The 11,505-nt window shown below is 68.4% G+C and overlaps 1 protein-coding gene across 4 annotated transcripts; it reads right to left on the bottom strand.

Moving 5' to 3' along the window:
• Positions 1-12: 12 nt before the first annotated feature.
• On the bottom strand, positions 13-8,995 carry CBARP (CACN subunit beta associated regulatory protein). 4 transcript variants are annotated; one of them, XM_061190879.1, is made up of 11 exons: positions 8,767-8,995; positions 6,903-7,016; positions 6,674-6,813; positions 6,340-6,404; positions 5,854-5,998; positions 5,478-5,649; positions 5,127-5,264; positions 4,496-4,706; positions 3,880-4,125; positions 3,029-3,221; positions 13-2,041 (listed from the first exon to the last, which is right to left on the bottom strand). In XM_061190879.1, the coding sequence occupies exons 2-11, from the start codon at positions 6,993-6,995 to the stop codon at positions 991-993; spliced, it is 2,454 nt and encodes an 817-aa protein (XP_061046862.1). In that variant the 5' UTR covers positions 6,996-7,016; positions 8,767-8,995; the 3' UTR covers positions 13-990. The 4 variants fall into 4 exon arrangements, with proteins under 4 accessions (XP_061046862.1, XP_061046864.1, XP_061046865.1 ...); XM_061190881.1 differs by having other exon boundaries at positions 5,127-5,223; positions 5,478-5,573; XM_061190882.1 differs by lacking the exon at positions 3,880-4,125.
• Between the last annotated feature and the right edge of the window lie 2,510 nt (positions 8,996-11,505).

Genomic DNA, 11,505 nt, shown 5'->3' with positions numbered 1-11,505 from the left:
AGCAAGCAAGAGTATGCAGTAAATATTTATAATCAATCAGAAAACAGAACACAAACTCCATCACTGGATGGTACACAGACTGCACGAAGCTTCGAGGGGCGGGGCAGGGCGACTCGGCCGCTGGCGAGGGCTGCCCCATCTTTTGGCAATAAATAAAGCTTGGGAAACTTGAAACCTTGACCGTTTGGGTTTTGTGTCTCAAACACTGGTGAGTCCTGGCGGCTCTTTGGACGGTGCGGTTACGGGAAGTGCGGCCCGCTCAACATGCGGAGAGCGGGTTCAGGGTGCAGACACCGGGAAGGAGGGGACTGGGGGGCGTGTACAGGGCTGGGGGCGGTGGCGGCGGCGGCGGCGGCGGCGGGTACGGTTATTGCTCGGAGGGGGCGCGAACTGCCGCGAGCACTCGCCGCGGTGAGGTAAACGGCTTCGGGGGCTTGGAGGCCACGGCCTCGAGCTAACCTCACAGCCCGGGCCCGCGCGCCCTCTCTTCGCGGAGCCTCGGCGTCCCTGGGTCCCTGCGCGTGCGCCTTAGCGCGAACTCCGGCGCGTGCTAACCGGACGCGTCTCGAGGCTCGATTGGTGTTGGGAGGGGCGCTCTGCGCATGCGTCTCGCGCAGTCGGCTCTCATTGCCCCTCCAGGATGCAAGCCCTACACATGCGCTTCCCGTTGCGTCGTGCCGGAGGCGCGGCGCGCACGGCGGCCCCGGTCACTAGCCCGAGGCCGCTGTCTGGGGCCAAGGGAAGTTGAATGTGGTCCTCGGGACCCCGAAGATGAGAATCCGCCACACTCTTTGTCGACCCGGTGAAGTGCCCGGAGGGGACTGTGTGCGTGCGCACTTCGGGCTGGCGCAGGGTGCCTGGGGCACTGCGCGCGTGCTCGAGGCCCGCGGTCCCAGCGCAGGCGCGCCAGAGCGTCGTGCCCCAGGTGCGTCCGGCGCCGAGGCCCCGCCGGTGCCGAATAAGCTGACGAGGTGGGCGCGGGGCGCAGGCTTAGACCGGGCTGTGGTCGGGGGACGTGGGCACGGCCGCGGCCAGCACAGCGGCCGCGGCGATGGGCTGGGCCAGGCGCGGCGGGAAGAGCCTGTCGTCGAGGCTGGTCGCCAGCTTGTCCAGCAGCGCGCCCGGGGGCCCGGCGCACAGGCCGGAGCCAGGGCAGCCGCCGCCGGGTTCCTCCTCGATGACGGGGATGGGAGGCGCGGCCGGGTCGTCGCCCGCGCGGCCGTCGGGCGGGCAGTCGACGCTGTCTCCGCGGCGCAGGGGCGCACGCGCGGGGCGGGGGGCGCCGGGCTGGGCTGCGGGTGGGGCGGAGGGTGCGGCACGCGCGCCTGGGTCGCTGTGCTGCCGGCCGCGCTGCTGCCACTGCTTGCGCGTGTGGGGGTGCGGGTGCGCGCGCGCGCGGTGGCGCGCTGCGGCGGGAGGGGCGTCGTCGAAGTGCGGGTCGTGGCGCAGGAACTCGTGGAACAGCGCGTCTGTCTTCTCGTCGATGCTGTAGTCGCGGCGAGGGGCGCGGCGAGGCCAGGCGCGCGGGCTGCCGGGCCGGGCGGGTGCCTCGGGCGCGGGACCCTCGAAGCTGCAGCCCACGGTGGCCTCGCGTCCCGCGCTCGTGAAGGAGGAGCGCTTCTCAGGCGCGCTGGGGGGCCCGTCGTCGCCCGCGCCGCGGCCCTCGATGCTGGCGTAGCCGCTGTCCATCTGCAGCAGCTTGCGCGGCCCGCCCGCCTCGCCGTCCGCTGTCCGTGGTGTGGGCGGCGGCGAGGGCGGCGGGAAGGCGGGTGCGGCGCCCCCGGAGCCCGAGCTGTCGCCGCTGCGCACCGAGTCGCGGTCGTTGCCGCTGCTGCTGTGGTCTGAGGCGGTGGCCGCGTGCAGCTCGAGCGAGGCGCGCAGGCTCCAGATGTCGCGGTAGATGGTCTGGGCCTGCTCTGGCCCCGCGTCTCGCTCACCATCTGAGTCTTGCTGCTGCTCAGGCCCCGCGCTGACGCCGCACTCCGGGGGGAACTCGGGGCTCGCTCCTCCCGCGGCGCCCACCTCCTCGGCTGCCTCTAGCCTGCAAACCAGGCCACAGCCGTCAGGAGGCAGCCCAGGCCCCCCGCACCCCCTCCCCGGCCACCCTGCCTCTGGGTCCGGGAGGGTGGGCACGGGTGGGAACCCTCTAGGGTTGGCCAGGCCCTGTGGAAGATGATGTATTTGCATGCTGCCTGTTCACTCTGCACTGGATGCTTTTCGGGTAAACCCGGAGCCGTCCTGGCGCCTGCCGTTCAACCAGGGCCTCTTACAAAATGTGACCAGAGCATCTGCTGCCACTGCAGGAGGTTGGCCCCTCGCCCAGAAAGAGTGAAGGCTCTTCTCGGGAGATGGCCTTCTTCGACTAAGAGCTTCGTGTACCAAGGGGTGGCTGGGGATGGACTGGACCAAGCAGAGTCCAGCTCAGCCCCTACGCCTGGGTGTCGCCTCAGCTCCCCACCATAGACTGACAAGTAGCCAGGAGTAAGATACACACAAAGAAAGTGTTAACTACCCAGACCAGGAAATGCCCAAGAGTTGGGAGCCCTGCTCCCGGGATCCAGTTCCCCATCCCACTGACGTGGGCCCAGAGCTTCAGCAGAGTTGTCCTTGGGCTGGGGGAGGGGGTACCGCTGGCAGAAGTGGTCACAACAGTTTCTGAGTAGCGGCCATCCAGCCCTCAGGAGCATGGACAGGCGAGAGGGACCCTGGGGCCACAGCGGAGCCCTTCAGACTCCACCAGGAAGCAGCGATACCCACGCGGGCACATACCCACAGCGGCCCTGCTTGAGCAGGCATTCTGTCTTGGAGGCCCCGCCCGCCCCTCTACCCTTACCCAGTCTCCCCCTGCTTCCCTCCTCCGGTCCGTGCTGGAGAGGTGGCCCCAGCGAGGCAGCCTCCGGGAAGGACGGTGGAGCCAGAGGGACACGACCGCCTGTCCGAAGGGCGGGGAGAGCGCTCCCTGGGCCACCTATGGGGGATGGGGTGGGGCAGGGGCCCACCCCTAGCACCTCTATCTACTGAAAAATACCTGCCGAGAGTGGGGGGCGGGCTGGCGGGGCTGGTGGGGCTGGCCAGAAAGGGGCGGGGGCTCGGGAAGGCCACAGTGTCGCCAGCGCTGGCGATGTACTGGATGAAGTCCACGTGGGGGGCGTCCCCCTCCTCCTGCTCCATGCTCTCGCTGGCTGCCCGCTGCCGCTGGAAGTGGTGTCGCTTGGGGGAGCCTGTGCAGAGGAAGGTACAGCAGCCTGCCTGGGCCCCTCCCACCCCAGGCCCCGCCCCCTGACCCCTGAGCCAACAGAGCCAGCCTGGACCAGGTGAGCATGTACCCGGCCGTGCAGGTGGGGAAACCAAGGCGCCCAGGGCAGAAAGGCCAGGACCGAAAGCCCGGCAGCCAGGGCGGGCGGGACTGGAGGTGCCAAGGCGGCAGCCTTGGCCTGAGTGGCCCTGGCAGGCAGGTGTGGCCAGAGCACAGCCTTGTCCTGGACACCAGGTAACAGACACAGCCCAGCTAGAGTGCCGAAGAAGGCCGACGGTGGGGGAGAGTGAGGGAGAGGTGACGCCCTCTCCTGCCAGCTCCAGCCCTGCCGGCCCAGGGCCAGGACCCTCCCACAAGGGAGGCCTCAGTGGGAAAGCCTCAGGGGTGGGGATGACAATCACCCAGCAAACAGGTTCTGGGCGCTTCTGTGCCTGCATTTGCCTATAATCACCTCCCGAATCACAGGCTCTGTCTGGGCTCCCAATGGGGCAGTGGGACAAGCCATCCCCTCCGCTCCCCTCCCCGGCCAGAAGCACTTCAGCCAGAACTCACCCCTCCCCCCACCCCACAGCAGCTGGAGCCGGGCCCCAACAAGGGGACTGTCACTGTCACTGGCCACGCACCTTCCCTGGCCTCCAACACTGCTCGTCCCTTCGCCCCTCCTTTCCTGGCAGTGGGACCCGCCACCTCCACAGGGCAGCAGGCACCCCAGCGGCCTGGCCCCGCTGAGCTCCCATGAGCAGGGATGGTTGTAGCTGTTGGTGCCACCTCCCCCCCAAGACACACATGCACGGTCCTTGGGTTGAGGTTTGGAAGCCCTGTATCCAGGGCCCCATGACCAGGGGTCTGCAGGATCAAAGGCCCACCACCTGTAGTTGTAAATAAAGTTTTATTGGCCAAAGCTGTACTCTTTTACACACCGTCTAGGGCTGCTTTCATGCCACTGCAGCAGACACACTGACCACAGAGCCAGAAACACACCATGCAGTGCCTCGTAGGTGACGCTCACTGATACCCGCTCTAGCCTGACTACCCCTGGTTTTACCGGGGCTCAGCGTGCAGCCCTGGCTCTTCCTCCTTACCAGCTCTGACCTTGGGCGAGATGCCCGCTGGTAAGCGGGCGATGCTGGCCAGCATGGGGTGGGCGCTGGGGACCCCTCCCAGGGTGCAGAGCCACCTGTTCCACATTCTCCTGGGGCCGCCCCTGGGCCTCGCTCCCCACCAGGGACCACAGCTCACCTCTCGTGTCCAGACTGGACGCCCGCTGGCTGGGCTCCAGCTTCCATTTCTTGACCTTGAAGTAGGGGCTGGCCCCGTCCAGGCTGGCGTGGCGCCTCAGGCGGGTGAAGAACTGCAGGACGGGGCCTGCCCCAGAGACTGGGCCCGCCTCCCCAGGCCCTGCTGCGGCCCCCGGCCCACCAGGCTTGGCACTCCTGGCCCCCGCGTCCAACTATGAGGGAAGAGGGATGCTCTCAGACCCCCCAGCCCCTCCCTGCTGCCCTAGTGCCAGCCCAGCCCGGGCCACCCGGCACTCACATAGAAGGCAGATGAAGAATAGGGGGCTGGGGGTGGGCTGGGGCCTCCTGCCCCCGAGACCCTGCCTGAGAGGCTCCCCAGGGCTCGGCCAGGCGCTGGCCACCTCTGTTCCCCCAGCCCTGGACAGAGCGGGTCCCGTCCCCTGGGCTGGGCTGGGTCCCTGACCACACCCTCTGCAGCTGTTGGACTGCCCTGTGTGCGGGTGAGCCAGCCGTGCATGTGCCCTGTGTGCCACCTGCCCCTCTTCCTCCCAAGCTCGGGGACCAGGCAGGGGGCCGGCCACAGGCTGCCCCGTCCTGGAGTGGGACAGGGGATGCATGCGCGGGGGCCTCACCGAGGTGCCTTCCCCAGAGTCACTGGAAGCCGAGGGGCTGATCTCGAAGTCGGCAGGGCCCACAGCCGAGTTGTAGGGGTCACCTGGCAGGGCGGAGCTGGGGCCCACAGAGCGGCCGGTGAGGGCCTTCCCCGGGGGCTGTGGGACAGAGCCGGGGTGGGGAGGAAGCAGTGACAGGTCAAAGAGCACGGGTGGGGGGGGTGCGTGCTGGACCCGCCACCCGCTGGACCCGGCCAGCCCCCACTCCCCACCCGGAGGTGAAGGGCGCAGCCAGAGGGTGGGAAAAGTGGTGCCTGCTGGGGGAGGGTGGGCCGCCCCCGAGCTCCGGGCCAGCTGCCACCTCCAACTCACCTGGAATATGGCGAGGCTGGCCTTGGGGGCGGCCGTGGGGTGGGGTGTGGCGGTGGCACTGGCCTCGCCTGAGTCACACTCGTGGATGGTGACGATCTTGAGGGGCGGCAGGTGCAGGTGGGTGAGGCGAGCGTTCTTCAGGTGGTGGAAGTCCCCCTCGGTCAGGGTGTACCTGCGCCCAGCGCGCCTGCCCGTCACCTTGGGCGAGCTGGGTCCCTCTGCCCACACCCCAGCGTCCTCCCTGGCCCCACCGTCACCCTGCCCGCCGGGAGTGGGGGACAGCCGGGCACTGGCGGGGGCCAGCTCCGCCCCGCAAGCCCAGCACAGGGCAGCAAGGTGACCTCCCGGCTGAACCCCGGCACCGGGCCCTCCTTACCGGCGGCCCTTGTCCTGCGCCTTCCGGCTCTGCTCAAACAGGGCGGCCTCGTTGAAGGACACCCGGCGGCCGGTGGAGCTGGTGGACAGGAAGCGCTCGGTCTCGGCGTCCTGGCCCTCGGGCTCCTCCCCCCTGAACTCGGGGTCTGCGAGGAGAGCCAAGAGAGGGTGGGCCCCGGGTGGGCCGCGCCGGGCGCCGGCGGGCGGCTGGGCTGGGGGGCCGGGTTGGGAAGGGAGCGCCGAGGGCCCGACTGACCACCGGGGGCAGGGTGGGGGCGTGGAGGGCACTCGCTCATCCGCTCACACACTCACTCACGCAGCACGCGCCTGTGAGCACCTACGCGTGGGCTTAAGGAAACAGAGATGAGTCGGACTCGAGCTGCGCCCAGTCTGGTGGGGGAGACAGACAGACACAGATGGTCAGGCGGCCCGGGGGTGGGGGGGAGGGGGGCAGACGGGCGGCGACGGGCCTGGCAGGGCGCCACACCTTGGGCAGGGCGGGCGCCGTTGTCCAGGTAGCTGGTGGTGGTCTTCTCTGCTTCCTCTGTGGCTCTGGGGAGGGGCAGCAGGAGAGCAAAGTGGGCCAGAGGACCCAGGGCGCTGCCCACGGGGTCCCCCGCAGGGCTCATGGCCACCGGGGCATCCTGAGCTCACGGGAGCCCACTCCCTCGGACCCACCCCATTCTCCCAGGCTCCTGCGCAGACACGTGGGCACCGTCACTCAGAAGCAGGCCCAGCGCCCCTGCGGCGCGGGCTCTCAGGCTGACCTGTCCCAGCTCCCCTGCGGGGCGGGGCGGGGCGTGGGGCTGGGGGCCGCGCACCTGTGGACGCGCCTGTGGACTTCCCAGCAGCGCCTGCAGAGCAGCAGCGCGCCCGACAGCACCACGAGGGTGCCCCCAACGAAGAGCGCCATCACCACCACCAGCAGCACGTAGTTGTCCAGGACGGGGTCGGGCTCCCCCTGCGGGGCCAGCGTCAAGGGTCAGGGCCGGTGGGCGTGGACTCTGGCGGCCCCGCCCCCCGTCCTCCCAGCCCCCCCCCCCCACTCACGGTGGGGCGGCCCGTGGCGTTGTCCCACGTCGTGGTCAGGGCGACTGTGGCGGAGGTGGTGGCGGCCGTGGCCATGGTGGCCGTGGGCTGCATTCTGAGGCTAGGAGGAGGGGCCTGGGGGGGCAGGGCCTGCTCAGCTCCAGCTCCTCTGTTCCTCCTCCCGCTTTCCAGGGAGCTTGAGCAGGGGACTACACAGGGCGGTGACTCACGAAGAGGTGGGGGGGGAGCCCCGAGGCAGCCCCCACCCGGGTCAGATCAGACCTCCATATCCCCATCTTTGAAAAGGGGAGGCGCGTGCGTATCAACAGCTTCCCCAGCCGGTGGGGCCGACCCGGCAAGGTGGCATGGGGCGGGAGCCCTGCCCAGGAAAGGAGAAGCGCTTCTGCGAGGAATAGGCAAACTGAGGCCTTCAACTCACTCCCGCCAGACCCCAAGGGCCCTGCCTGCACCATCATGGGAGCGGGAGGGGCCGCCTCGGCCCCAGGAGACTGGTTCCAGAATAGCGGGGACTCGGGCCATCCCTGGGGCTGGCCAGCCCGGGGAGGGGGCGGAGGGGCTGAGCGCCGGGACTCCAGGTTACGACTCCTGGAGGTACAGGTTCCCCCTCCGCCCAGTGCCGGTAGGAGTGAAAAGGCCAAAGGAGGCGCATCTGTTCCCAACCCTCAAGAATCTGGTTCCCATGGCGACTGAGGGAGCAGGCCGAGCTGGGGGGGGGGGGGCGGGTTGCCAGGGAGCATTGGGGAGGGGAGGGGGCGCGGGGGAGGGAGGCCTCCTGCAGGGGCGGCTGGAGCCAGCCCCGGGCGGCAAGATGGCTGCTGCCGCCGCCGCCCGCCGGTGCCCGGTTGGCCGCGCGCCCCCGCCGCACCCGTCCCCGCCCGAGCCGGCCGGGCTCTACGTCTGCCTGGAGCCGGGGGCACTGAGGCAAAGAGGGTCTCAGCTCTCGGGAAGGGACTGCCTGGACCTTGCACCTGACCGCTCTCCCCAACACGCGGCTCCTCCCGGCGGGAAGGACCGGTGGCCGCACTCTGGAATCTCAGGAAACCGAGTCCGGGGCCAGGACGACCAGCAGCCCTGAGTGGGCACGGCGCGCGGCCCTTCCCCACAGGAAAGGGAAAGCCTGTGCACAGGTTCCAGCGCCCCCAACCCTTTGGGACTTTCACCCTACTCGACAGCGGGGGAAACTGAGGCCCATAGCAGGGGAGGGTCCTGGAAAAGCCAGGTGTCCTCGGCACTTCGGGTCAGAGGCTGGCCGCGGCTCCCCTGCATTCTCGGGGGAGGGGGCGCCTCTATGTAGGTCGGGAAATGAGTTCAGGTTAGAGGGGGAGGGGGCAGAGGCACAGGGACGATGACAGGAGACCAGGAAAGACGGCAGGAGGCCGAAGGGGAAGGGAGGTGGACTCCTAGGGAGCAGGTGGGGACGGGAGACCAGGGCGGAGGTTGCCCACGGGCCACCCTAAAGTCCCGCCGGGTCTCGGCTCCCGATCGGGCTCGCCACCGCGCCCACCCCCGCGTTCCCAACCGGCCCCGGGGACCGGGATGGCGAGCAATGAGATGCAGAGAGCCGACCTCGGGCACATCTCAACCCCGGGCTAAGCCCGGGGGCGGAAACGCCACGGCCCTCGCCGAATCTCTCAGGGGGAAACTGAGGCTGAGGGAGGGCGTGGGCGAGGGTCCCTCTCCGGGCCGCCGAAGAGGGGTGCAGAGCCCGGCAGGTTGGCCCCCACGCCGGCCCTGGCCCCTCCGCTCCCTGCCTCCGGCCTCGCCGCCTCGCGGGATAGGGCCGGTGGTCTCTAGGCAGGGCGGGCCGTGCGGCCTCGGCCTGTCCCCCGCCCGCCCCGGTACAGCCCCAGGCCCGCGCGCCTACCTCAGCGCCGGGGCGCGCGGCCCATGGGCGGCGGGCGGGCTGCTGCACGGCGCTCCCGGCAGGCTCCGGCGCCCGGTAGCCGCGGAGCAGGCGGAGAATTTATGAATGGAGAGCTCGGCGCGCGGGGGAGGCAGGCGCGAGAGGAGGGGCCACACACGTGACCGCGCTGGCGGCCAGCCCGCTCCGACCCGCTCGGTGCCGCCCGGTGCTGCCGGGTCCCCGGCCAGCCGCCCCCACCGCGCTCGCCGCCGCTTCTCGCTTGCTCCGCGCCGGCCACCGCCTCCCCGTCCTTTCCGGCGGGGGCGGGGGGCGGAGCCTGTGCTCCTGGGCGCCCCCTCCCCACGCGGAGCCGCCCTCTCCCGAGGCAGCTGAATCTCCGCCCCCGGCCCCTGCGGCACGATTCCCCGACCTTCCCTGGATCCCCGGGGACGGCGGACCAAAGGGGTGTTGGTCCCAGAGCGCACGACTCCCCGCAGCCTGGAGTCCGGGGGTGCCCAGACTCCCTATCCATCGCTTCCCCGGTTTGGGAGTCTCCGGGGTGCACAGCCTAGGGGCTTCGGGGCACATGTCCCACTTTTCTTCCCCTACGTGGGCAGCACTGTCAGGGTTGTCTTGTTAGGATGAGCAGCAAAGATAATGGAACACAACGCATTCTGAGTGCCACCAAGGCTTGCCCGGGGTGGGGTGACAACAGGACTACCCCTGCAGAAACCCCATGCCTGGTCAACCCCAAAGCTGCTCTTTCTTAGACAGTTGTGCCTTATTCTTCTAGATGCTCAGGCCACCAATCTGCCACCAGCCTGGTCAGGGTCCCATCCCAGACTACCTGGCCTTGTGTTCAGCACAGCACAATGGCACCCCTTTCTCCTCCAGTGAAAGAGGAAGGCCCAGTCCAACCCCAGGGCCTTTGCACGTGCAGGTGCCAGGCCTGGACAGCTTGTCCCCTCCGGAGCTTCCTTCACCTCTTTGCCAATGACAAAGGCTTCATCTCCTCTTGACTCCTTTTGCTAACAAAGCAACTCCCACCCCACATTCCGGACCTCTGCTGTGCTTTGCTTCTCTCCGAGGCCCTGCATGTCGCACGTCGTTGCCTGTTACTTGTTCCTCTGCGTTGTGTCCCTCCTCACCCCTGCCCCCACTGCGGTGACCTCCAAAAGCAGTTCATTTACAGCTGGGTCTGCGAGCAGAGCATAGCACAGGGGCGGCACCCTGGAGGGAAGGTGTGTTTCCAGTGGATGAAAGGGTGACACTGCCCAAGGAGGGCAAGGGGCAGTCAAGTGGACAATTACCCGGGAAGCCTGGCTCCAGGCGTGTGGGAACTGCATGCGCAAAGTCCCTGAGGTCCCCAAGTGTGTGGGCTGAAGATGAATGTGTTGGAGGACCAGGGGGAGGCAGCTTGTGTTCCCAGCAGGGGAATGATGTGGTCCCTCTGGCTGTTTGTGGAGAAGGCGCTGTGGTGAAGCTAGCGCAGGAGCCTGGGGCCATCCAAGCCAGTAACGGTAGCTGCAGGGGCCGAGCTGGGTGGCTTGTCGATGGGTACACCAGAGAATTCCAGGATAAACCCGGGTTGGGGACCTGAGTAACAGGTGATGGATGCCCCGACCCCTTGGCTACCCTGGAGTGGGGATTAGAGACAAGTCCAATAGATGGGTCTGAGAAGCATATGAGAACAGGCCTCCATTCCAGTAGGATCCAGGGTTCCGGGACGAGCAAGCCGTGCACAGGACGCACCCCTAAGAAATGGGAGCAGAGCTTCCCTCTGCACACACCCGATTAGGGCCAGGATGCCCAGCGCATAAGGACTGATTCCACGAGTACCCCTCACAGCACTGGCCTAGAGAGGGGGCGGGGGCCTGGGCGCCAGGCCCCGGGCCTCCCTGGTGTGGGAGCCTCTTTCGGCCACAGCACCTGCCCAGACACGAGCCCAGGTGTGACACCCCCCCCAGCCCCCGCGCCCTGCACCCGTCCGCTCCTCACCCAAGGCCCTTCCGGATGTGGACCCCAGCCCGGTCTAGCCGGACTCCACATTTTCCCGGAGCCCAAGGTGGGGGCTGGGGCCCAACCGGGGTGCCGACCTGCCCGCGCGCGGGGGCGGAGCGGTGACGTCAGCGCCGCGAGCGAGGCTGCGCGGGCCGCGGTGACGTCCGCGGAGCCCGGGGCCGTCCGCGCACGCGCCCCTGCATCAGCAGCGCGCGGAGGCGGTGGCCGGGAGGGGCTGCGGGCGGCGCATCTCCGGGCGCGGCGCGCCCTCTGCCGGCGCCCTTGGGGTTGCAGCCAGGAGATTCCTACACCGCTGGACGCTTACGGGAGCTGGACACTCCACCTGGGATGCCATTCCCGGGACGCCTGCACCTCCTACAGTCACAGCCTGCCCCATCCGGCCCCCATACTCTGCTTTTTCATTTTTAAGTATTTGTCACCTCCTAACATACTGTACAATTTATTACGTTGAGTGTCTGTTAAACGCCCCCACCACCCCAAACTAGAGCAGGAATCTTAATATTTCCCTGATGTCTCCCAGCGCCTGACATCCAATGAGCGCCCCCAAAATCTTGAATTAAGTGTCTCTTTCTCCGCGCGGGCTTCTGGTCCTCCCCTTGCAGAGCCATGTAACCGACCGCCGCACCTGACCACCGGGCTGGGAGCTCTTGCCGGAAGGAAACTACAACCCCCAGCATGCCGCGCGTCCAGGCGGTGCGTCGTCTTCAACGTAGCGCACAGCGCGCCGGGAGTCGTAGT

Source organism: Eubalaena glacialis, chromosome 4 (genome assembly GCF_028564815.1).
Source record: "Eubalaena glacialis isolate mEubGla1 chromosome 4, mEubGla1.1.hap2.+ XY, whole genome shotgun sequence".
NCBI classification, from domain to species: Eukaryota; Metazoa; Chordata; class Mammalia; order Artiodactyla; family Balaenidae; genus Eubalaena; species Eubalaena glacialis.
The sequence above is the reverse complement of the archived record's forward strand: the minus strand, read 5'-3'. Positions and strand labels throughout refer to the sequence as shown.